Source organism: Cibotium barometz, chromosome 51 (assembly GCF_041138505.1).
Source record: "Cibotium barometz isolate CiBa-2024 chromosome 51, ASM4113850v1, whole genome shotgun sequence".
NCBI classification, from domain to species: domain Eukaryota; kingdom Viridiplantae; phylum Streptophyta; class Polypodiopsida; order Cyatheales; family Cibotiaceae; genus Cibotium; species Cibotium barometz.
In genome coordinates, this window is record NC_141096.1 from 45,097,088 (window position 1) to 45,123,794 (window position 26,707).

Consider the following 26,707-nt stretch of genomic DNA (forward strand, 5'->3'; position numbering starts at 1 on the left):
GAAGCTATGGCGAAGGCGGAGCGAATGCGGAGAGACTTGCAAGAACCTAGCTGCACACAAAGGGCGGAGGGGGAAGGCGGAAGGTTAAACAAAAAGGAAAGAACCCCCTGGGGGCGGAAAAAAAACCCAGAAAAAAAGAAAGGGGAGGGGGGGGGGGTTAAGGCGGCGAAGAAAGGAGAGGAAGGGGGAAAGAGAGGGCTGGCGGAGGGGGTGGAAAACCCTCGGGGGGGGGGGGGGGGGGGGGGGGTGGGGTGCGGAAGCAGTGTGAAAGGAGAGGAGGGGGGAAAGCGAGGGCTGACGGAGGGGGGGGACGAGGCGCTGAAGAGGGGAGGGGGGCGCGATGGTGAGAAGATGGGGGCGGGCTTCAGCGCGAGAGAGCCAGGCGGAGGGGTGGCGCAGAAGCAAGGGCAAGCGGGGGGGGGGAGAGGGGGGCGCGTGGGTGGGTGAGGGGAAAGGTGTGCAGGCAGCGCGAGCAGAGAGGGGGGGGGGAGTGCGGGAGCTTGAGCGAGCACTAGTATCGGTTGAGAAGATGACTTGATTAGGTCTCATTTTATTTCATAAAAAGCATACAAAATATCTTGTATTCTTGCCCGTTTGATGTCCTCCCTCTTATGAGACAAAAGCTCAACAAAGGTGAGGTGGTCTTATAAAGATGGAGTTGCTCAAAGAGATTCACTAGTGTGATAACATGGCTTATCCATTGGTTACAATGTGATGAGAGCCATTGGTGTGATAACATGGCCTACCTATAGGATACAATGTGTTGAGAGCCATTGGTGTCATAACATGGCTTACCGTGAGGAGCTGAGATCAATGGTGGTTTTTGGGTTGGATCCTCACCCACCCTGGCTTGGAGATGAGTTGAGTCTTCTCAGTGGATTTCCCACGATGCCTCGGTTAGATATTTGGGATGTGAGGTGGGGATTGATATTTTGCCAAAGCAATAGCTTGCCTCTCTTCTTCGGAGCATTTGGAAGAATCTGCTTTATTGGAGCACCGTCCGTCTCTCCCTTGCTGGCCGAGGGGTAGTGGCCAACCAGGTGCTCACATTACCTCTTGTTAGGCATTCTCCCAGATAGGTGCAGAGGCTGATCCAGAACTTTATTTGGGCAAGGACATGCAATCATCCTGCAAGGGCCAAAGTGGTGTTGAGGGTTATTATTCAGCCCTGTCATCGTGGTGGGTTGGGCATCATTGATTTAGCTATTTAGAGAAGAGCCCTCTTGGGCAAGTTGCTCGTTTGAGGCCTTCAATGTCACCGTTTGGTCCCTTCACCATTCTTGATCAGTGTTTTGGGGCAAGCCCACACGCTAAAGAGAACCAAGGTGAGAACGGGGATTTTCCATAGAAGAAAGTTGAAGCATTTACGGCCTGAAAGATGACTATACAAAGCATGAGCAACATGGGATTTTATTCATTAAAGTGACTTACAATGTTTGTAAGTCAACGTGCTCACATATCATTAATGATGGGTTGGACATATTATTTTGGGCATGAATAGGTGGACAGAAGGAGGCACCTAGAAGAGTAAACTTGGGCTAAGCTGGAAAAAGTATAACAATTGATATTTTGGGCCAACCCAGCTACTTTTGGCAAAAAGGGAAAAGCACAACAAATATAGAGCCGGTCGACTTTATAAAAAGCTACGGGGGGCTTCCCTTTTGATCATCAGCAGGCGCTCACATCCCCTGGTCAGCAACATCTCTTTCCCTCTCTCCTACAGAACTGGCCATACAGCAGGCGCAGCTGCTGGTCCTCAGGCGTTGGCCATTTAGAGCATATTCTCTCCTTCTGCTGTGCGCTGGTTGTACACAGGCGACAACAGCTGATCTGTTTTCTCTTGAGTGTTGGCCGTACAGCAGTAGCGCTGTCCTCTTATCTGCTGGCCGTCCTCATGTATGTTTTCCACAGAATAGGCCGTACAGAACTGGCTGTACAGCTGCTGGTTTTTTCTCTCTATTCTGGCCGTACAACGGGCTGATTTGGGGGTGTTGTAGAGACAGATTTTGGACAACCTTTGGGGCTGTTTTGTGACAGCTTTGGGCTGATTTGTGGCCTGTCTTTTGTGAAGAGGGACAAGCTTGAGTATTGTATATGCTCTGTGAAAAGTTGCTGATGCTTTGTGGAAAATTTGGTGCTTTCTGCACCCTCACCTTGGATTCTTGTAAAGCTTCTACTGAATAAAGAAGTTCCTACGAGGGGCTGGCCGCTCCGGCTCAATGTGGTGTCTTTATATTTTTGTGGCTTGCTGCTGTGTTCATACTTTATTTTCATACTTGAAGTGTTTGTCTAGTCTTCCGGGTCCCCGATTTCAGTTACATTCAGCCAGGTGGTGAGCTCTGGAAGGCTTTCCTCCTTGCTCGGATCTCGTCCCATGCAAAAAGTAAGCATGCATAAAAAGTATGCCTACTCTCTTCTGCCAGCTACATATGGGCTTTTAACTTCTTCCTGATCTGTTTACAGCTTTTGTTGTTGTTGTTGTTGTAACTGTTTTCTTACAGCATTTTTTGATCCATTTGATCTTAAAAGAAGACTTGGCTGCCACTATTTTGTTTAATATTTTTTTGATGCGTCTATCAATCCAATTTTGTGGCAATTTCTGACATAGTGTGAGGAAATCATATTTACCACACAGTCATAATAAAGTTATTGTGGGGACTGGACCGTATAGCAACTCAATAAAGAAAACTGAGTAATGCAAGCGCAACTAGAGAGAGAAATTGTTGACTATGATAAGTCGACATTAAAAAATCATTTCATGTTGTGTTTAGGTTTGCTTATCCTTAGGTAGAAGTACACAATGCCAGGAAATGTTAGGGATTGCATCATGGATATTTCTTCAAGGACCAGAATGTATAGAAAATTATGAGACACAAGCAGAAATTTCGCGACTCTTTGGTCAATTATATGTGCTTCAGGTGACAACTCAGTACAATTAGATACTCTTAGTCATTATCATGAATTCTAGATTTACTTTGGTAGTTGTGTAAATACTTGTTGCTTAGGTCAACATGATCTCAGCTTGCAAATCTGGCTTTGAAATACCTGATATTTTAGTTTTGTGTTGTGATCATTCCTCTAGAATAAGCTGGAAAATGCTTTGCAAGCATTTGCTGAAGAGATTTACTATGTCTCCATGAAACATGGTGTTTTAGATATCCGTACAAGCATAGGGTTTTACAACATCTTCAAGGTGCTCAAATCTTTGGTAAGTGTTTCTAGAAGATGTTTTGAAAAATTCTTCTGTTGCAAGCAGAAATTCAATGTCATTGGCATTCTTATAATTTTCCCTGAGGCTATGCTTCTTTTGACAGTCATGAAATGCACTTTCTATGCGACAAGGTAAAAGACGTGGTGACTCCATAGGCAACAACTTTTGCATGATCACATGTCAAAGAGACAACCCAGTTTTGATAAAATTCTACATGATATGAAGCTCCTGCTTTCACACAAAGTAGCTTCCTGCATCCGACTATGAACCCAAAAGCCTTTGCTATAACCTAGAAAAGGCTGGATGAAAAGTCTACAACCGTGAGCCACCTAAGGCCCTAGTTGATAACATGCTTGATCTTTTTCTTTGCTCCAAGTTTCGCTTTTTTGGAGGGGTGGTGGTTTGTGGGGGGGAGGAAAAAGGGTGTGTTGTGTAAGAAACGCACACACCAACTTCTCTTCATGTCCAGGAATCAAACCTTTGTTGTCAGCTTGATGGGAGGTTGTTATAACTACTTGGCTAAAGCTTGGGGACAAAAGTAACCACAATAACCTCCCTGTTTGGGGTTTTGTAAAAGAAAAGAAAAGATAAAGAGTATATGGACTCTTATCTTTATTATAAGTTTGAAACTACTAGAATTGGTTCGCTCCTTCCCATGGTGTCATAGAGCCCACATTACATGGCAGCTTTAGATCCAAGAGATTCTCTAGACACAGGATATTCCCCCACAGACACAGTTTACTCACGGATCACATGTAACATATTTTCCGTCTCATTGACTCCAGTGATGATATATGCAGCCCCCTTTTGGGCACAGGGATTATCCTCGGCAGACTAGCAGAGCAGATTGAGCGGCCTCTGATCCTCATGCTATCATGGATGATTCGCAGCAAACCATCTGTCCCATATCATATCATTCGAACGGAGTTTTCTGCATCCCCCATGGTTATAGAGGCACTCTTCTAGACAGTTACCTATATATATATAGAGAGAAAGAAAGAAAGAAAGAAAGATTTTATTAACGTCTTCCAAAAGACCGAACTCGGCCTATGAGACAAATCGGAGTACCTGTATGGGGTATCCTCTGTCATCCCAACAAAATGAAAAAGTATTGAACAAAAAAGCTGAATCTGGGTGTGTAGGGGATGGAGCTCTACTACTAGGAGAATGCAAAGCTATATGCATGGAGTATACAATCATGATATGCAACCTAGCTAGCTCCATCCTGTACCATACTGGGGGTATAAAATGGTGTACATCAGTGAAGGGGGTGTCCATAGCTCCCTGAAGAACATGCCTGGGTGTGCTCTGAAGCGAGCCAGTCGCTCCGCACCCTCTCTGTGAAACTGAGCTCTGATCTATGTCATCTCTCTCTGGTATAGGCGTGGTGTCCGAAAGCTAGGTGTCCTTTGTCTCCGGCGGGCTCTAAGTGTCTCTGCTCTCTGGAGAGTAATTCCCTGCCATGTAGGGGCTGGGAGGGGGATGGATCTCTGAAAAAATGTAGTAATCTGTGTCTGTCGCCCCCCCTCTGGAGCTGTCTGAGCGTGTAATAATGTCTCTCTGTGGCGCTGTATGTCTAGAATGTATCTCCCCAATATGCGCTGGTCTGCTGCCTCAAAGATCTGGCGTAGGGAATGTGGCTCTCTGAATAAAATGGGATATCTCTCTCTGATGGCTGTATATGCTCTGCATCTGCATACATAATGCTCCTCACTCTCCACCTCCTCTCTGCACAATCTGCATACCCTCTCCTCTCGGGGGATCCGTGCTGCTCTGCCAGTCTCAATCTCCAATCGGTGTGATGAAACTCTGAGCTGACCGATAGCCACTCGGGAGCCGTGTGGTAAAAATCCCTCCATGTATCTAGGCCTCTCTATAAATCCATCATCAGTGATACTCATGAAGGGATCTCTGTAGTATAGCATCTTCGGTGGAAGAGGCTGTGTAGGCGATATCCATGTCTCTCGTGTATAGAGCTGCCATAGATCCTGTCTCAATACTCTGTTCCTCTCACTATGAGAGAGACGGATATGTGGTGCATCCCTGTCATACTGGAATGGTGGTAGATGATCCATGTCTAGGCCATGCTGTGAGAACCAATGTGTGACCTGTGCATACCATGATCCTCTGTCTCCTGCCTCAGCCAGCTGTCTAGATGCCTCAAAAGCTCTATATGACAATCTGTCCTGTGGCATCTCTTTGAATCTGTCTAGCAGGCATATAGTCTGAAATATAGCCTCTACCATCATAGGAGGCGCAGCAAACTCTGCTCGGATAATGTCATGAGGTACCGACGGTTTGCTGCGTATCATGCGTGCCATCATGAGGGCCTGTGGTCTCTCTATCTGTGTCCACCAATGGGTAGGAAGGCCTGGCGCCCATACCGCTGCTCCATACATCAATGCCGGTGTGACTAATGTGTCAAATAGCCACCCCTTCGTCCGGGGCTCCTGAAAATGCGCCTGGTGGCACTGTCTCTCTAGCATAGCCAATGCTGCATATCCCCGTGTCAATCTAGCTCTGGCTGCTGAACCCATGGTGAAGCGTGTGGCTGCTTCAGAGAAGGTAACCCCTAGGTACACGTATGATGTCACCACCTCCACCTGGCATCCTGCGAGAGTGAATGCCAGCTGACTCCTGCCCTGTCTCGATGTATGAAAGACCATAACCTTGGTTTTCCCAAGGTTCACAGTAAGACCCCTTTGTGTGCAGAAATCATCGAGTGCATGTAGATGCTGCTGTAGACCACCTGGAGACTCGGACACTAATACAATATCATCAGCATAGAGCATAATATGTACTGAGGTACCTGCTAAATCAACTCCATCTCCGCCTCCCCGTGTAATGAAGTTAGCCACCTCATCAATGTATAACCCAAATAGCGTGGGGGAAAGTGGGCATCCTTGCTTCACACCAATGGTGCTAGCAATAGTCTTGGACATACCTCCTGGACATCTGACTTGCCCAAAAACCTGCTCATATAATGCATAGATGCCCCATGTTATATCTGTTGGTATGCCAAGAGACTGCAAGCGCTGAAAGAGCCTCTCTCGTGGTACTGTGTGTCAAATGCCTTGCAGAAATCCACAAAGCAGCAATAGAGCTTTCTCTTCCTCACTCTGGCCTGATCAATCATACATCTCAAAGTGAATACATGGTCAGTGGTAGAGAAAGCTCTCCTGAAGCCTGCTTGCCCTGATGAGCGTAAACCTGCTCGCTCAGCATATAAGCTAAGCTCTTGCTCCAGCATTGCACCATAGAGTTTGGCCAGCACGTGGCCAACCATAACCGTCCTGTAGTTGCTCGGATCGAGCATATCCCCTGTTTTGTGAATCGGCACAATGGTGTGCATCGTCCACTCCGCAGACAAACCCTCTGCTAGTGCCCTGTTAAACAGGTGTGCAAGAAAAGGAGCTAAAGAATCTACTGCATATATGAGATGCTCACCCTGCAGGCCCATATGGTCGGCGGCCCGTCCATGCTGTAGGCAGCGGATAGCTTCGTGTACCATCGAGTGGGTAAAGAAGCTAGCTGTGGTAGGTCGAGGCTCCTGTGGCTGAGGTATAGGTGGCTGCTGTGGGGCATGGTATAGGCCCTCTGCATATGTGTGCCATGTCTGTGGGTTTGCAATAGGTGTCGGGGTCCGGGGCTCTCTGAAGTGCCGCCATGAGATAGGGCTATCTCTACTCATGAAGAAATGAAAGATCTCTAGCTCCTGTATCTCTGCGAAGGCCCGCCTTTTGCGGCGAGTAAGTCTCCTCATCTCTCTCCTCGACTCCTGCTCTGTGATGACTCCCAAGGCTCTCTGTATGCGGAGCCCGTGAGTATAGGGCTCTGCACTCGTCATCATACCATCTGTTCTGGGGCATAGTCCCAGGTCTCGCAGGCTCTCCTGAGTGTACACGATGTGGGAAGCTCTGTAATGCAGCCGTGTGTAGGAGTGATGCCAACTGGGCTGTAATGGTATCCATAGGTGCCAGGGGATCCATGAGTAGGAGCCCATCCTCTACTCTGCTAGTGTATATGTCTGCCATGTCATGTGTGAAGTAGATGGTAGTGTGTGGCATTGGTATGTGGGGGACTGGTGATACTGGTGATCCGGCTAGTGAAAATGCCAAGTATGTATGATCTGCCCCAATAGGACTCCACATGACTGCCTCGCCTAGCCCTGGAGTCTTCTCAGGTGCTGCGAGAGGCACACACTCATCTTAGTATGGCTCTGTTATCACATGGTTTACAGCATATGGGCTTCAGATTGACCAGCTCGCTTCGCTCCTTACTAGTATGACCGAGACTCATCATACCTCAGGCTTTCCCATGTGGACTGTAACCGATTGCTCTGATATGATTTGTTTCAGGCAAACATTAGGGACACTTGGATTACCCCGGCGTGGCCCTTGCTTCTCAAAATGCAGTATTATCGGGATCATTTCCTTAGTCTCACTGAGGATGGGTTCATATAGAGACTAGGCTTCCTGGATATCTTTATGTCTCATGCCATGAGGATTGCCATTTGCTAGCTCGGAGTTTCATCCCATACCCTAGAGATCGAGGCCGACAGAATAGCGAGGATACCCAGGGAGGACATGATTTGCAAATTATGCAGCAGAGAGGTGGAGTCCGAGGAGCATTATGTATGCCAATGCTCAGTCTACTATGAGATCAAAGGGAGGTACCATTGCCTTTTGAGAGAGGGGTTTGGTCCTATTAGCCATTGTTAGAAAATATGTGATCTAGCATCCATCCTTAGTGCAAACCTTCGTGGGAAATGTTTAGTGGTACCTTAGAAAAAGTGGTCTAAGGTTAGAATGCTCTTGTTTTACTTGATTACTGTGTAGGTCAAGTAGGTGACTCCCTGATTCTAGCCATCACCTTTTAGGCGAGTCAGGTGAGAGATCTTAGGAGAGGTAGAGCGATTCTAGGCCTCTAGGTGCCTAACAGGCTCTTCTACTCATTCACTAGCCAAGTGGAGAGAGTAGAGTGCATACTTTGTGTACTTGCTTAGTGCTTAATATACTAAGTGGTCCTTTGTGGAACATACTCTCTACTTTACATGGCATTGTGTCCATCTTACATTGATTCCATGTGTATGCCTATGTGGTGATTCTTGAGCACATTCCATTGCTCTTGAGTCTCATTCATTTATACTCCTGTAGCTTCGTTGTGTGTTTAGCACATTGATGATAGCTTAAGATAATGTTAATCACTCATAATTGATTGCCATATTATCTTCTTCTCATCATTTCTTTTAACATTGTATTAGAGCTCCTTCCCATGGGAGTGTGCTCCTTCATGTGTTGATAGGATGCACCTTAGTGTTTGTGGGTGTATGTGATTTGTTCACAAGCATTCCTCATTATAAAGTGTGCATTAGTTGCTTAGTGGGCTGTTTTCTTGCTTTAATTGAGTGGCATTTTGGAGCATTAAGAGAGACAACATCCAAATCTCTTTGTGAGCTTCTATGTGAACCTTGCTTTGTGCAACACTCTTTGTACCTTCTTCTCATGGCATTGGTGTGGGTGGCCCAGACTAGTTTGAGGGAGGGGAATAGTTCTTTGTGAGTATATTTAGTAAATCTTTGAGATGGCATTCTCTCTCCGTTGTACTGCATACTATGAGATACGTGGTCGTTTCCATTGTATATTCAGAGAGGGTTTTGGACCACTTTCCAGAGTCATGGGGTACCAGGACCAGAGGTGTTTGGGATTGTTCTTGCTTGAGATGCGGAGATATAGAGATAGTTTGCTTAGGCGCACAGAGAGCCAGACTCAGAGGCACATTACAGACTTCTTTAGTCCAGCCATCACTGCGCCAGATGGACCACAGCAGCAGCAGGACATGGATACCGCCCACACCAGCGGTACACTGATTGATCGGGCGATTGAGCTTGGGTGGTCCAGACGCCCATGACTACAGAGGAGGCATCCCAGCATAGACGGAGGTTGTAGCGGCGGATTCAGATTATTCTTGCGAGACATGCGGGACACCCAGTCAGGGTGCTGACCACAGAGGATATTGAGGAGATCTGCCAGCGTCCGATGCGGCACATATTATGAGATGGAGGCACCTCCATAGTGTACCCCCCCATCCTACATGATATTGTATCCCCTCACTGTACTCCACTCACCTCCATAGCGTACCCCCCCCCCTCACTATATTCACACCCTATAAGGGTTTCTGTTTACCTTCTAGTTCCAGTTTCATTTTCTAGGTGCCAGTAGTATCATCTTTATTTTTCATTTTCTGGTTTTTTATCCAGACATTGTATCAGATCCACCATGATGTAACTTTTTGGTCTCATAGGTCATTATGGCCTTTTGAAGACATTAATATATATATATATATATATATAACATTTCTCCCGCAGTGAGTGTGGCACATTGAGTGAGAGAGATCTATGTTTGCAAATCTTTGAGTAAGAGCAAGCATCTCTGAGTGAGAGAGAGAAGGGAGAAAAGGAGTGCTATTGAGTAAAAGAGAGAGAGAGAGAAAGCAATCAACAGATTTATTGTCACTCTATTGAATGTGGACTGCATAAATTAAAGGAGATAGCTCCATTCTCAGCCCATTTTTGAGCTCAAATTTTTTGATTGAAGTTGCTGTCTTTCTGGTGCATTATTCAGCATCTGAGAAAGGTCCTTCATAACATCTACTTCAAGCATTTTCTGGGGCAGTTGAAATCTGTTTGAAGAGCTCAATTAGAGCTGCGCAACTCTGTGTGAGCTTGGCATTCAGCTCAGAATCTGTGAGAGCTTGGCAGTGGGCGATACAGCTTCCAGTAATGGTGTCGTTGTGTAGACGCACGTGGAGCTGGTTGGAAGCTCTCGTAGAGAGCTTATCTGAGCTCGGGTTCTACTCCATAAGAGTCTGCCTACAGCAGCTCCACCAAGGCAGACGATGGGTTTTTTTGTTCCCAGCAGCTCCACCAAGGCAGACGTTGATGGGTTTTTTTGTTCCCAAACCTTTGAGCTCTATAAATGTGTCCACCCCAACCCTAGGAATAAGAATAAGCGCATCGAGGATAGCTAGAAACCTTAGGAAATAGGTGACTGTTGCCTGGCGACCTTCTATAATAGAACCAATGGTTGTCACCCCAGCCAAATGAAGAAATAACTCTTGCATGCACAGTAGAGGAGAGGTAGATGCTTGAGAGCCGGAAGGGAAGTGCATAGTGGCAGGGTAGCATTGTGAAAAAGAGTTGCATTGGGGAGAGCATTATTGCAGAGAAGAGAGTTCTGAGAGAGCCAAGGGGCGTTTGTTAGCTTGCTGTTTGTAGGCATATGCTCACTTATAGTAGTGCTACGTGTGAACATGGCTTAACCAAGGGCACTTTTTCCCATGTGGTTTTCCCCCTTGGATATCAAGTGTGAAAGGACACTCTATCCATATAACTTTTGTACTTCTATATTATATGGATGTGACTCACATGCAAGAGTTGACTTGCATTTGTGATCACCACACATTTTGTGTCTTGCTTTCTCTCTCTTTGTGTGAGCCTCTTGTTTCTGCAGCTAACCCTAATCTGTAGGAAACCTTGCTGTGTGTGAGTCCCAACATTTGGTATCAGAGCTTTCTTGCTCTTGCATGCCATTGGACTTCCGTCGACTGTTCTGTCCATCGTTGTTCGCCAGCCTCCGTCCACACTGTTCCGACGCTCAGCAGTTTCCGTCCGACAGTGCCCGTGAGTTCCATCCAGCGGCTGTTCTTGCGCCGCCGCTGTGCCGCCCTTTCTGGCTCCCTTTCGGGCGGTGCTATTGTCCAGTGCACCACTACCGCGTAGCCCGCGAGCGGTTCTCTTTCCACGAGGGGCGCAACTGAGCGGTGCTCAGCCACACTTGCGTATTACATGGCATAGGTCGGAATTTCGAGGCTTTTTTTGCCCCATTATGGCCGGCGTCTTCATCGCCGTTTTCGTCATCTGCCATCCGACGTCTTCTCTGGTTCCGACCAGTTCGCCATGTTTGCGCACGGACCGTTTGTTACGCCTCTCGCCAGCAAGTTGCTTGTGTGCTATCACCCACAGTCAGCCACCTGACGCACCTGCACCGCTACCCCCTTGCACCTCCGTCTTCAGCTCGTAGCCTTCTATACCTGGTCACCTTCTGTACCTTCGCCACCTATAGCTTCCCCGCTGCTCACAGCAGCAGTTTAGCTCCACCGCAAGGTCACTTGCAGCTCTCCAGGTCACTTGCAAGTAAATCATTAAAAAGAATTTTTTTTGATTTTACACATTAAATTCAGACACTTGCAAGTGCAAGCATTTGGGGATTTCTGTGAGTTGCCTTACGGAATTTGGTGGATTCCTCAATTTGATGCAAAATTGGCAAAATTGAACATATTGCCTTGCTTGGAATTTGGGGGGTTTTAAAAATTGAGGCCAAAATCAATCAACTGAGCCTCTTTCGATTGCATAAATTTGGGGCTTTTGTGAAAATTGGGCAATTGATTGCACATTGAAGCAATTGCAGTGCATAAAAATTGGGGCTTTTCAGTTTGGAGCATGTAATAGGAGATTACAGCATTGATTTGTCACATATGTATACACATTGAGTGTACTTAGACAATTTGGTGCAGGTTTATACTTGCTTGAAGTTGCAAGCAAAAGTTTGCACAGGACATTTGGTTGCCTGGCAGTGCACATTAGTGCTTGGTTTGCTTGCAGGTGTATTTTGTCTACATGGCTCAAAATGGAACAGATGTATTTGGTGTGCTCACCCAGGAGGACAAGTTGGATGGATCAAAGTACTCCCTATGGAGTTTCATGAGCTGTAATTTGTTGGTAGCCAAAGGGCTTTGGGGCGTTGTGTGTGGTGATGACACACGCCCACTTACCATATAGCCAGCAACGCCTCAAAGGGGAGGTGCTCAAAGAGCTCCTGAAGTAGAACCTTCTCCCACACAAGAGCAGAAGAGATGGGACTCTAGGGATGCACAAGCCATGTACTTGATAGCCCTTTCAGTGAAAAGGTCTGTTATTCCACACATTCGGTCTTGCAACACATCGAAGCTTGCATGGGACACATTGGAAGCTATGTATCAGGTACGCAACGAGGCAAGAGTTGCCTACTTGAAGAGACAATTGGATCTTCTTTCTATGGGGATGAGGGTGACTCCATGTTATTAGATAATCTCACCAAAGTGAAAGATTTCCAGGAACAATTGCTCAACATTGATGAGGTTATCTTAGACAGACAGCTGGTCACCAACGCTCTTAATTCTTTACCACCTTCCTATTTGGGCTTTCACACCTCTCTCAACCTCTCTATGAGAGGAGTTGCCAATCCCGTCACTTTTCAAGAGCTAATGGGTTTACTCTTGCAGGAAGAGCAAACCTATCTAGCAACCCTGAGACAAGGCATTTACAGCCAAGGATAAGGGTAAAGCAAGGAGCTTTAAGCATGGGGGACACTAGTCTAGTAAGGTTGGTCATGGACAACCCTCTTTTGGTGGTGAAAAGTCTGATAAAGGGGATGCAAACAAGCCTAAAACGAAGGGCAAATGTCACTACTGCCATAGGCCTGGCCACTACATAAATGAATGTAGAAAGTGGATTGCAAAAGAGAAGAAGAAAGATGTAGGCAATGCAGTAGCAGACTCTTTTGATGACAAAGCAGAGCAATCCGCTAATGTAATTCAGGAAGAGTACACTTTTTTGGTCACATGCACTAGTGACACACCAAGTGTGACATGCGAGGGATTTGACCGTCGTAAACACAACCTTAGTCTAACTAAACTGCACTAAATGATGCTTGAGAAAAGACAGATAGTGTCAATGCAATGCAATGCAGCTATATTAGATGAATGGGTTACAATGAGATCTGAATAGATCTATGATGCTTTCCTAGATGGATATCCTTCTCGGGATGAGAAGAATAGGCTGAATACTGATGCTGAGGACTGTTCCTTGCTCCAATGCTGAGGTCCACCCTTCGATGCCGGCTTCCCTCTATGTAGGAGACAGGAATGATGAACTATATGCTGAATATGCTGCCTATATGCTGAATATGCTGATATACTGAATGAACTGTTGTCCCACTGTCTTTCCCTTGTCTCTTGGAAGGGAACACTGAAGGGATGGCTTTGGAACTGATGCGATGCTGATCTGATGCTGAAAATGCAGATGCTCTCCTGTTGCCTGGGAAGGAAACTCTGAGGAGATGGATGCGTTCGCTGAACTGAACTGGACTGAACTATGCGTTGAACTGGAATGTGTTGATGGACTGAAAATGCTGATGTGAGATGCAATGATGGACTGAATGGTATGCGCCTCTATTTATATGAGTGCCTGGTGCTGGTCGGCCAGCCTTGCTGCAGCCGGCCAGCCCTGAATGCTCACGACTGCATATGAATGCCATAAAATGCCAGTCGGCTGGTTTATAGATGCTGTCGGCTGAGTAACATTGCTGTCGGTTGATGCACATGAATGCCTTACAATGCTCATGATGACTAGAGTGCTGATGTTGGTGATAAAACACCCCCATATGATACTCATACTGATATATGCCTGAATGAATATCCTGATTATATGCCTGATGATGCCATGCCACTTGTACACCTGATGGGTGTGCACGTGACATTCCCCTCTGCTAAACCGTTGTTGGGTGGTATACCTGGCAACCTTTCGACTCCTCTGTTGATCCTTCTCCACCGAACCACTGCCCCCTTCCGACTTCTTCTGCCGGGATTGAGGTCGTATGTAGGAGTGAGATCCTTTGAGCCGCCAAAGACTTTGTCGACTATGGGAATTGAATGGCAAATGTTGCTAAAACTGCTTGGAAATACCTGAGTCACCCCTGACCTGTCTCTGGAAACCTTTCACCTACCATCTCTGTCGTTCCTGAAGCTCTGAACCTCTTGAGGTGATGTTGGAGCAAACTTCCGTCTTCTTCTGTGGAAGAGAACCCCTTGCTACTGCCAGTTGAAGCTCAAAACTTATGCACTCCTTTGATGATGGATGTGATTCTTCCCTAGAGAATCCATGGGCAAATATGTATGTCTTGCAGATGCAAGATTGACTGCTAAGATGACTGCTATGCAAGCCATGTGCAACCCTATATGCTGTGCAAGAATGCAGATGGATGGGTTACTAATGCATACCTAAGGGAAAATCCCTAAGGGTGGCCTGCAAGATTTTGAGAACTGGGTTTTTAACTGTGCGGAAGCGATTAACATGATGTCTGACTGAATGACTAAGGGAATGAAAATGATCTAAGGCTGGTTACCTTGTAACGGTCTGATACCAATATGACGTGTGAGGGATTTGACCGTCGTAAACACAACCTTAGTCTAACTAAACTGCACTTAATGATGCTTGAGAAAAGACAGATAGTGTCAATGCAATGCAGCTATATTAGATGAATGGGTTACAATGAGATCTGAATAGATCTATGATGCTTTCCTAGATGGATATCCTTCTCGGGATGAGAAGAATAGGCTGAATACTGATGCTGAGGACTGTTCCTTGCTCCAATGCTGAGGTCCACCCTTCGATGCCGGCTTCCCTCTATGTAGGAGATAGGAATGATGAACTATATGCTGAATATGCTCCCTATATGCTGAGAAGGAAACGCTGAGGAGGTGGGTGCGTTGGCTGAACTGAACTGGACTGAACTATGCGCTGAACTGGGATGCGTTGATGGACTGAAAATGCTGATGTGAGATGCGATGATGGATTGAATGGTATGCATCTCCATTTATATGAGTGCTTGGTGCTGGTCAGCCAGCCCTGAATGCTCACGACTGCATATGAATGCCATAAAATGCCAGTTGGCTGGTTTATAGATGCTGTCGGCTGATGCACATGAATGCCTTACAATGCTCATGATGACTAGAGTGCTGATGTTGGTGATAAAACACCCCCATATGATGCTCATACTTAAATATGCCTGAATGAATATCCTGATTATATGCCTGATGATGCCATGCCACTTGTACACTTGATGGGTGTGCACGTGACACCAAGTGCTTCAAACAATGATATGTCTTGCATTGCATATGACAGACAGGATGTATCATGGTATTTTGATAGTGGTGCTTCGAGCCACATCACTTCATGGAAAGATGTATTTCAGCACTTGGTTTATGCTTCTCATGGCCGCACTGTATCATGTGCAAATCATACCACTTATCCAGTAAAGGGAATTGGCAATGTCATACTTGTTGCAGCCAATGGTGCCAATATATGTATGACAAAAGTGTTGTATGTTCTAGGGATAAAGAAAAATCTGCTCTTCGTCTCAGCCATAGACGACCAAGGTTTAAAGGTTGAATTTGAAGATGGGAAGTGTTTGGTGAAAGACCCATCAAAGGGTTATGAAATAGTCACTTTCGGAACATGATACAAAGGCTTGTATAAGCTGGACACCTATGACAAGCGTACTTATGATGCACATACAGTGGCTGCCCACGTTCCTACTATGTATGATGCAGAGCTTTGGCATGCTCATTTTGGGCATGTAAATTTTCTGACAATATGCCGCCTCTTGAGTGTCCAACAAGACATGTATGTGAGGGGTGTATTCTGGGAAAGATGCATCGAAAACCATTCCCCAGGGATGGAGCCGCTAGAGCTAAAAGTAAATTATAGCTCATACACAGTTGTGTATGTGGTCCAATGCGAACACCATCCATAGGGGGGCATCTTTATTTTGTCACATTCATTGATGACTACTACATGTTTGCTTGGGTTTACCCCTTGAAAGCAAAAGCTGAGGTGTTTACATGCTTTCGACACTTTGTAGCAATGGCTAAAAATATGTGTGGATGTAAAGTCCAAACACTCCGCTTAGATAGCGGTGGAGAATACATGTCAAATGCATTCAAGGATTATATGCTTCAAAAGGGCATCAAACACCAATGTACTGTGCCTTATATACCACAACAGAATGGTGTAGCTGAGAGGAAAAATAGATCTCTCATGGAGATAGCAAGATGCATAGTGAAAGCACAAAAGTTGCCTCACAATTTTTGGATGGAAGCTATAATGTGTGCAACTCATGTGTTGAACAGGTATCGAACAAAAGCTTGAAAACCATAACACCATTTGAGGCTTGGTATAGCCGAAAGCCAAAAGTGGATTATATGCGTATATTTGGGTGTTTGGCATATGCACATGTGCCAGAACAAAGCTAGATGATAAAGCAATAAAGTACATTTTTGTGGGCTACAACAATGAGAGCAAGGACACCATCTTTATAATCCAGCAATATGCCAGATTTTTGTCAGTAGAGATGTGATATTTGCTGAAAATTCAGTTCAGCCCATGTATAACTTGTATAAAAGTCATGATATAGGAATACAAGACATGTTTGATGGGCTATTACCCATTGCAACAAGGGGGGATTGAGATCAGCCAGCCCCTACACAAGAAAATCCTCATGTAGAACATGTGGAACAGCCAACAATTTAGTCCCCTTCTATGGAAAAAGTAGCCAAGTCGGTGCCGAGATGGTCTGAAAACTTTGCAAGATAGCAAACTTGTAGCTCCACTGACAGGTAGAACAAGGGCTAGCTCCAGCCATGCATTGAATATGCATCGTGGGGAGTCTGCATTAGCCATGGGTGGTCTCTTTGATTCAAAAGAGCCTTCTTCTTTTTTTTTTTCTGAGAAAAGATCCTTTCATTAGTTATATAAAAAAAACGCCCGCTGGGCTACAAAACCTCTCTTGCTCATAAGAAGGCAGAGCAGAGATCCAATCAAGGCAGCTAGGGAGACTCTCCCTAGGTGCAAAAAAGTACAAATATCAGTACAAATAACTGAGAGGCTATATCATACAATAGGAGGGGGGAAAAGCCAAACAGGTGGCCTGTAATGCCAGCGGGGGGTACCCGCGTGTAGGGTATAGAAGGGGCCGCTGCGCCAAGTGGTGTGAAAGGCCTAGTGCCGCAAGATCGCCGCATCTGAGTCGCCCCGGATGCGGTCATACTGTCCTCGCAGGGTGTGGATCAACTCTTGCCAAATCCCCCGAACAGTCTCTGCTGGTGGCTCCAGTCTCCCCTTAAAGACCCTGAAACACCGGGCTCTCCAGGTGAACCAGATGGTGAGGCTGCTGAGGAGCTCCCATCGTAGATCCCTCTCATGTGTCCAGCCGGCGGACGAGAAATCCGGTGAAGGAACAAGGCGAGGCTGGCCCCTAATGAATCTGATGGCCTAGCTGTCCTGCTCCGTCTTGTATCCCAGAGCAGGCCCTGACGAAGTCGATCAAGCAGCGGCACCCCACGTATACATGCCCTTCAGAGAGGGGGGTCAAAATGCGCAGCATCCGCAGCCAAATCTACTGCGCCTGTGGACAGTCCCCTAGGCAGTGTCTGTGTCTCCAAAGGGTGGCTGCATCGGACGCAGGCTGCCGGAAGACCACTATAGACAAGCCAAGTGCCAACTGCAGAGCCCCTGTGGGCAACCAGCCACACTGGAAAGTCGAGACCCTGCGTGCCTGTCGACTAGCCTAGAGCCTGGTCCAAAAATCCTCTAGGAACTCCTGTGAGAGTCCTTGTAGCCGCCAATGCTCCGATGCAGCTGGAGAGACCATCCTCCTCGCAGTCAAAATGTGTCTCCCCAACCGAACAGTGTACTGGAAAAAGGTGATCTCTGTGGCCTCGGGGGACGTATAAGGATCATGCCACTCGTACTCGCCAAGGTCCCACTGCCAAGGGGCGCGCAGCATATGCCCATATGCGCCAATCAGAGTCCACATCTGCAGGGTCTGGATCAATATGCCACTTCCGGGAAGCGGTGGCCATTACCCGTATCCTCTGAAAGATGCAGTCTGCAACCAAAGGCGACTCTGCCTCCACTCTCTGAAGTCTGCCCTCGTCCTGGATCTCATAGTAGAGGCATCTACCATCCTCAGTGCAAGCTCTGACAGCAATCAGGATCTCCAACTGTGTAAAGCCTCCCATCCACTTTTGGGAGCTACACGCCTCTCTCATTTTTTCTCTCTCTTGCTTTTTGGAAAACGTGCAAGCTACGTGCGTGGAGGAGGAGAGAAACCCTGTCGACTGGCTGCATAGAGGTGGTGACTACTGGATTTGCTGTGTAGAGCATAGGCCGTACAGAGCATGTGGCTGCAGGCCGTACAGTCAGGCGGCTGCAGTTCTATTGGTGACTGGTTCAGGCGGCGCTGGCAGGTACAGACAGCAGGCGGCTATTGTGCAGGCGAGTATGTATGGTACAGACTAGTGCACAGATGGGTACTGTACGGGTAGAATAGCACAGACGCTGCAGGACATCAGACACAGACTGGTACCGCTACTGTACGACAGCTGACACAGGCAGCAGTTGCACGTACAGAACTGTACGGAAAGGTACAGCAGAGTACTATAGTATTGTACGGACTGGTACAGTGGGGTGCTGCTGACCTGTACGGACAGGTACAGGCAGGTACAGTCCTCTTCAGTCCTGAACAGTAACAGGCGACGCATCTCAAGCTGCAGGCGGTGTTTTATCAGAATATAGTTGGTGCATCAGTTAGGCGGTTGCAGGGAGAAAAGTACAGACATTATTTTGCAAGTACAGACTTGGCAAATAATGTTTTACTAATATAATATACACAATATATTCTGAAAAGCACACACTTGAGTTAGTGGGTAAGCATGTAGTGAGGTACATTCAGTCCCTCTGGTACAGATCCACGCATTGAATTGGTAAGCTCTGAACTTGTCAATCTTTCTTTCATGTCCACTGGCTTATGTCTGCTTGTGTCATCTGGCCCCTTGTGAGAGGAGGGGTATGGCAGTTTGAAGGGTGGAAACAGAGATTGGACAGTGGATGTATGTTTGAACTGAGTTGAGACCATGTTCATGGAACAGCTAGATGTATGCTCAAGGCTGCCCTGCTGAATTGTCTTGGTTGACTAGAGGGAAGCACAGTGTGTTGCTTTTGTGGGACACAGATCTGTGTGTGAATCCTCTGTGCTAAGAGGTCTTGAGGGCTGCCAGATTGGACATGCAGGTTTTCTTTCCTCGACTGGCTTTGTTGTACTCAGTTATACATTTCATTGAATTTGAATAAAGAAATACCGAAAGGGGCGCCAAGCTTTGGGGCCAACAGGTGCCGATTTCCTTTCAGTTTTGGGGCATTCTAGCTCCAGTTAATTTTGTTATTTATTGGACTACAATTGGAAGGGTGACTGCTAGTCTACCGCACTTTGGTTTCTACCAGAGGCCGGTTTCAAGGTTCCGTTGCCGGGACCCATCATCAACTTTCTTAAGGGGGTGAGCTCGTGGGTAACTCCAGGAAAGTCATTGCTGAAAAATTCAGCAACATGTCTGATACAAAAGACGAATATTTTTATGATGAAGAGGAAGAGCAAGAGACCTCTCTTGAGAGAAATGAATCTGAGGAGATTCTTGCAGGAGAACAGGCTGCAGATGATGCACAATATGAGGATGTAACACAGCCAGAAGATATGCCTAGTAAAGAGGAAGATGATGCTCAGTTTAAAAATCGTTTGGCAGGTGTAATGGATGTGTTTATGCAGCTCACACAAAGTGAGAAAATTGCTGAATTTATGAGATCCCGTTCCGAGCCTGAAAAGAAGAAGAAGAACGTGCGTTCTAAGAACCTACCTCAGGGCAATAGTGGTGCCTTCCCACAGGATCCATCTTTTGGACAGTTTCCAAACATGCAACATACTTTTGGTGCTAACTCATAGAGTTCCTTTTTCGGACAGCCATCTATTCCTCAGCAGTCTTTGCATCCAGGTTATTTTGGTGGTGGCTCTGTGTTCCAATCCATGACCGGGGGTTACCCTCAGGGAGGCATGGGTATCCCAGGGACTTTTGGAGCTAATTTTCAGCCTGGTATGCAAGGGAATATGTATGGTGGTATGCAGTCCGGAATACAAGGAAATATGTATGGGGGCATGCAGCCCGGTATGCATAATGGTATGTTTGGAAACATGGCTGGAATGTATGGCATACCGGTTGTGGGAATTGGTAATGTTGACCCTATGATGGGCATGAATGCTGGGGGTAGCAATCTTGTGAAGCCACTTCCTTACGATAATCTTACGCCTATGGGTAAGGCGAAGGATTATAAGGAAGGGGGAGCTGCTGTGAAGTTTGACACATTCAGTGGGGCCAAAGATAAACTAAAGGCACTTACCTTTTTACAGCAGTTTGATGCTGCTTTTTCTGTGGTAATTACACGGAGTCCTCTAAGGTGAGAAAAGCTGCGACTTTTCTCAAAGGCAATGCATTGCAGTGGTGGTCCACTCTTCTTTTACAGGGCATAGCACCATCTACTTGGGTACAGTTTAAACAGGTGTTCTCTTCCGTATGGCTCACATCTACTCTTGAGGTGGATGTAATGACAACATGGCACAAGTTGGATGCATCAAAGTGTGAAAATCTTGAAGATTATAATAAGAAGTTTTGGGAAGCTTTACTCCCACTTACTTCTTACCGTGCAGCGCCTTTGTCTGAGCAGGTGGAGAAGTATTGTTGTGGGCTGCCCAAGGAAGTGCGTGACTATTGCATAAAGACTCGAGTAACAAATATGTCACAGATGATAGAGAATGCTATGACAGCAAATGCGTTACTCACTGGGGTCTCATCTGGATTTAAAGGCAATAACAAAATCTGAAAAGTCAGGGCATGCTTCGCGTGGTGCAAAAGGGTCTACAGAGAAGCGATATAAGAAGTGACCAATCCCCAAGAGAACTCCTGAGGAGAGAGAGGCTTTGATGGATGCTCGGAAATGTTTTTACTGTACAGAAGAGGGACATATGTCTCTTAATTGTCCCAAGCGTAAGTCCCAACAGGACTCTGACACAAAAGGGGAGCCCAAGTCAAAGAAACCAAAACCTTCTGCAGGGTTAGTTCCTGACCTTGTTGGGGAACAGCCAGGTGGTGAAGAGACTGACTTGTGCAGGGCATGGGGCAAAGTGAGAGATCAAAATGCCTTGATTTTCTTTGACACAGGTGCTAGAGCCAACTTTATTTCACCAGATTTGGCTGGCCGATTGGGGATCCGTGCAGAGGAGATGGGGCCTTTACATGAGGCTAACATGGCTTGTCTTGGGTATGCAGAATCCGTCACTCCTATTATTGGGAAGCTCAGGCTTCATTTGCAGGGATATGTGGACAGTGAGGAGTTTTTCATCATGCCTCTTGATGGATGTGATGTTTTGTTGGGAATGCCATGGTGCCACAGAGTACATGCGGTGGTGGATACATACAATAGAAAGATTACTTTGACTCATAGAGGGAAAGAACATGTTTTGGATGTAAAGCGTAAAGGGGAATCTGTTCCTATTGTATTAGCTTCGGCAATTTCATCAGTAATGAAAAAGCATCTTTCCGCGTACTTGATTTATGTAAAGGATGCAAAAGATGATGAGTCTAAATCTAATTTGTCTACGTTAGATAAGGACAGGACTGATTTCTTATGTGAGTTCCAAGATTGCTTTTCCGAGTCATTGCCAGGAGAACTTCCTCCGGAAAGGCCAGAAGGTCATGCCATTGATCTAATTCCGGGTAGTACTCCACCAAATAGACCGCCGTAGTGTGTTAGTGCAGCCCAACAAGAAGAAATTATGAGTCAGGTACAGGAGCTGTTGAATAAATGGTTGATACAGCCTAGCTCATCACCCTTTTGCTCACCTGTACTCTTAGTGCAAAAGAAAGATGGTTCTTGGCGCATGTGTATTGATTACAGGGCGCTGAACAAGAATACCATCAAGAATCGATTCCCTATTCTGAAGATCGATGACATATTGGACCGCTTACAGGGCTCCACATTCTTTAGTCGGATTGACTTGAAAAGCGGGTATCATCAGATACGTATTATACCCGAGGATGTGCATAAGACAGCATTCCGAACCACTTTTGGATTATATGAGTTCTTGGTTATGCCCTCTGACAAATGAACTTGCCACATTTAACAGAATGATGGACAGGATTTTCCGGCCTCATAGAGCGTTTGTGGGCACATTCTTTGATGATATGATTGTGCATTCGATAGACGTGCCATGGCACAAGGCAAACTAAGTAAAACCCCCATACTGTGATCTGCGCCTGCGAGCTCCGCCTCCCCCCCTCCCGCTGCTTCTCGCCGTCGCGCCCCCCTCTCCCCCCCCGCCTGTCCCCCGCCTTCTCCTCCGTCCTCTCCCCCCCTCCTTCCTCGCACCCTTCCTCGCTATCTCTCCCCCACCTTCTGCCTCGCATCCTCCCCCGCCATCGCTCCCCCGCCTTCCTCCTCGCATCCTCCCCCCGCCTTCCTCCTCGCATCCTCCCCCCCCCTCCTTCCTCGCATCCTCCCGCGCCTTCTTTCCCCCCCCCGCCTTCTCCTCCTCCGCCTCCTTCCACGTTTCCTCCCCCGCCATCCCCCCCCCCCCCCCCCCCCCCCCGCCTTCTTCCTCGCTTCCTTCCTCCGCCATCTCTTCCCCCGCCTCTCTACCCCCCACGCCTCCTTCTCCTCCGCCTCGCTTCTCTCCTCCGCCATCTCTGCCCCTTCCGCCTTCTCCTCCTCTGCGCGGCTCTTCCCCCCCGTCTTCTCCCTCTCCTCCCCTTCCGTCTTGCCCCTCCCCCCACCGCTAGCTCCCCCGCCTCAGCTCCCCCCTCCCCCCCCCCCGCGCCCCGCTCCCGCTATCCTGTAACCTTTCGCCTCTCCTCTTCCTCGCAGGGCTGTGTCCCTCCCGTTGGTGACCCCGGTTTCTGGCCTTTTCCCTCTGGAGGACTCCATGGAAGCCGCTCCGACTACCCCTGCCGATTCCGGTCTCCGTCTGGAGTTCACAGCCGAAGATCATCAGTTGTTTGTTTCCACAGTATCCGCTCTTGAGGCCTCCTCCTTGGTCTGCAAGATAGTGGGTAGCCGTCCGATGCGGAGAGAGCTTCGCGACCTTCTGCAAGGCAGCCTTGTTGGCGTGCCTGCCAAGATCGTCAGCGTAGATTTTTTGGGACGTGGCTACTACCAGGTGGATTTCGAGTCCCCTCAGGCAGCTTAGATGGTGCTGGCTCGGAGCCCCATTGCCCTCCGCTCTTCCCGGGCGTTCCTGGCGCGATGGACTCACGGTTTCGACCCCGCTTCTGACCCGCTAGCAGGCGCGACAGGTTTTCCTGTCACTATCTGCTTTCCTGGACTCCGTAGGGAGTACTTGCCCCTCTTGTCATCCATTGGCAAGGCGTTGGGGCAGGTGGTGGAGACGCCTCAGACAGCGGCTTCAGTGAGCTCTTGGGCAACAGGACTCCCGGCCATTCGTGTTGTGGTTCCGTCACCGGAGTCCCTCCCGAAGACGATCCTCCTCCCTTGTCTTTCTGGAGGACATCTGATACAGCGCGTGGAGTATTCGGGCCTCCCCGGCCAGTGCTACACCTGTCGGGAGATGGGCCATCTCGCACGCGCCTGCCCCCACAAGGGGGTTCATCCTTCACGCTATGCCGCCTCTGGACCCACTGCAGGAGACCCGAGGGGTGGCCATCCACCTCAGAGACCGGACATCCCTGGCTCGCCTCAGCAGGCGCCATCATCTGACGAGCAGCCCCCGGCGGAGGATGCCGCGCAGACCCAGGAGGTTGGCACATGGCAGGAGGTTCGCTGGCGGAAACGCCCGGCCCGCAGGGACCGTCCTCGCAGACGCCAGCAGGCAGCACAGGCTGGCGGACAGGCGACTCCGGCTGGCGTCCAGGCACCTACCTGCACTTATGCTCCAGTCAGGGATAGGCGGCCAGCAGGTCCCACCCCGATGGATGAGGATTCAGACTCAGTGCCCGTTGAGGCCGCCGGTGGAGCCTCCCACGTGGAGATCCCGCTCCCGCCTCCCCCCGCGGGGGGCCCCGCCCCCTCCATGGAGCAGATTCCTGAGGATCCTGGGCCGCACTTTGCGACCCCCGGCTCCTCTTCCCCTCGCTCGGAGAGCACTCCTTCCATCCCCCCCTCTCCCCCCCCAGCCCCCCCCCTCCCGCCTCCCCCGGCGGCCCCCCCTGACACCTATCCCCTGGCAGACGCCTCTCCATCCTCTCCTTGCTCTCCTCCCTCCTCTCCGCGAGCCCCCATCCCTCCCTCGGCCTCTCCAGGATACTTCGCCAGACCACCCACTGCCCCGGGGCAGCGCAGCTGGGTAGGCCAGAGTTCAGTCCAGCGGCTGTTCCACCGCCACTTCGGGCCGGTGGAGATGGCGATCCTAGCTTCGCCCGCCACAGAGTTCTCTCCATCCTCCCCTGGGGAGCCCCCGCGAGTGATGGGGCTCCCAGTGGATTACGGTTTTTTCAGGTCTCTCCAGCTGGATGCTGGCCCGTTCGAGACACTGGTCGTGCCCCTGCGAGTTTGCGTGGTGTGCCATCCCTCTCGTTCTCCTTCAGTGGTGAGCAGCATGGTGGCCTTCTCCTTTCCTCTCAGTGTTGCCCCAGACACAGCATGGGATTGCAACTCTGTAGAGGGAGTTTTGCGTGATCAGATACTGGAGTTTTCTCACCACTTCAGTGACTTGGGGCTCACGGACTTATTGCAGACCCGATTACACTCAGCCCGCATGAGCTTGTTTGGTATAGGAGATTGGCAGGCGGATCCGGTCCACACCTCAGTTGAGGCGGTGCTACTGATTCTCCTCCATGCCGCCCCGAGGGTGCAGCCTACCTTTAGATACATATATGCAGAGGATTGGTCTCACACCTATGCCCTGGACAGGGCGAAGGCGGAGTGGGGCTGGACACAGAGACAGGTCACCCTCTTTTTGGAGAGACTCCGCACCCGGACAGACAGTGACTATTCTCCCCCCAAGCCGGTGCCCAAGACTCACAGAGTGGAGGGCAGATCATCCGGGCCGGCTGAGAGGGGTGAGCCAGTGGCGGCTGCTTCACTTGCCATAGCTCATCCATGAGGATCCTCTCATGGAAGTTGGAACATCCAGGGTCTCGGTGGACATCGCTGCTACATTGGTCGGGGCAGACTTCGCCAGGAGATCCAGAGGGCTCTCGTTGGAGGACCCATAGATATCCTTTTCATCCAGGAGCACCACCTTTTTGCCGGGCGTACCCGCACCTGCGGGAAGATCTTGCCAGGCAGGAGTCACACTTTTTGGTCACCGGCATATGGCTCCCAGGGGAACCAGGGTGGAGTATGCATCTTAGTCAGCGAGCAGCTTCTATCTGAGGTTGTGGATTCTGGCACTCTGGTCCAGGGTCGAGCGCAGTGGATCATCCTTCGGGTTGGGGAAGACCGCATTGGCTTCCTCAACTTCTACGCCCCTAATGGGGCGACCGGGAGAGCCGAGTTCTGGAGCACCATTAGGCAGTCCCTCCCCTTGGCAGACCACTGGTGCCTAGGGGGGGATTGTAACATGCTGGAGGATGCAGAGGACAGGATGGGGGGCAGCCAGGAGACCATTCATGGGCCGGAGCTCGCTGCCTGGGAGGAACTAGTGCTGCAGGTGAGAGGCCAGGATCCGTGGACTCTCCCGGAGTTTGGCAGGTTGCAAGGGAGTTTATCTTTCTCGCGCTCGGATAGACGGGCCACAGGAGTTAACCTTTCCCGCATCGACAGGTTCTACATTGATGAGTGGGCTTGTGATAGAGGTGGCACTGTGGGCATACTTGCAGGCTCCTCGTTTTCAGACCACTTTCCAGTGCTTCTCCAGATCGAGGACCCTACGAGAGGAGAGGGAGGCCAGAGCGTCCGGATTCCAGATTGTCTCATAGAGGAGCCTGAGATTGCGACCAGAGTTGAGCAGGTCTGGCAGGAGCTGTAGTTCAGGAGAGGATCGGCAGCCAGCGATCTTGCCAGGGGCTTGCAGGAGATCAGTCGGATGCTCAGATAGGCTGCCTTGGACCGTCTGGAGGCCTTCAGCGAGTAGGAGAGGAGCCTGCGGGAGGAGTCTAGCATCCCTTCAGAGACTCCAGGAGAATGATCCTACGAGCCCTTGGATCTCAGAGCAGATGGAGTCAGCTCGCACAGAGATCAGATCCATCGAGGAGAGGAGGGTGGAGTTCCGATTCCATGCTCGGGCTTCTTTTTGGACTCAGGCTGGAGACAGAGTGACTCGAGATTTCTTTGAGGCGACAGGGCCTCGCTTCAGACGAGAGGGTCTCAGGCGTCTTCGGCAGGCTGATGGCCAGGTTGTGGTGGATCCCCCCAGGGTTCGGGCGATAGCCACAGATTTTTACAGGGATCTGCTCTCTGCTGAGCCAGCAGATGACAGGGTGAGAGAGGCTCGGGAGGCAGTCTGGCGCTTCACGAGACCGGTTGTGCCGGCCCATTTGCAGCACTCCCTTCTCTCCCCCTTCTCGGATACGGAACTGGAGGAGGCTCTTCAAGCACTTCCTCGGGGCAAATGCCCAGGAGAGGACGGTCTCTCAGTGGCTTTCTTCCAGAGGTACTGGGGTCTCTTACATAGGGGTTTCAGATTGGCATTCCAGGAGATTATGGAGTCGGGAGGTCATGCCGGACAGCATGGCAGAGGGGTTGATTCACTTGATCCCCAAAGAGGGAGGAGACAGACTGGAGATTAGACAGTGGAGACCGATCACCTTGCTAGGCACGGCCTACAAGGTCCTAGCTAA

General features: G+C 48.9%; 1 protein-coding gene across 5 annotated transcripts in view; it reads left to right on the forward strand.

Moving 5' to 3' along the window:
- LOC147609672 (uncharacterized) overlaps nt 1-26,707 on the forward strand; it is a 106,798-nt gene that overhangs the window by 56,988 nt on the left and 23,103 nt on the right. For all 5 annotated transcript variants that reach the window (XM_086787760.1, XM_086787761.1, XM_086787757.1 and 2 more), the window contains 2 exons: nt 2,772-2,918; nt 3,083-3,208. In XM_086787760.1, coding sequence (XP_086643886.1) covers nt 2,772-2,918; nt 3,083-3,208 — 273 coding nt within the window. The remainder of the gene's footprint in view (nt 1-2,771; nt 2,919-3,082; nt 3,209-26,707) is intronic.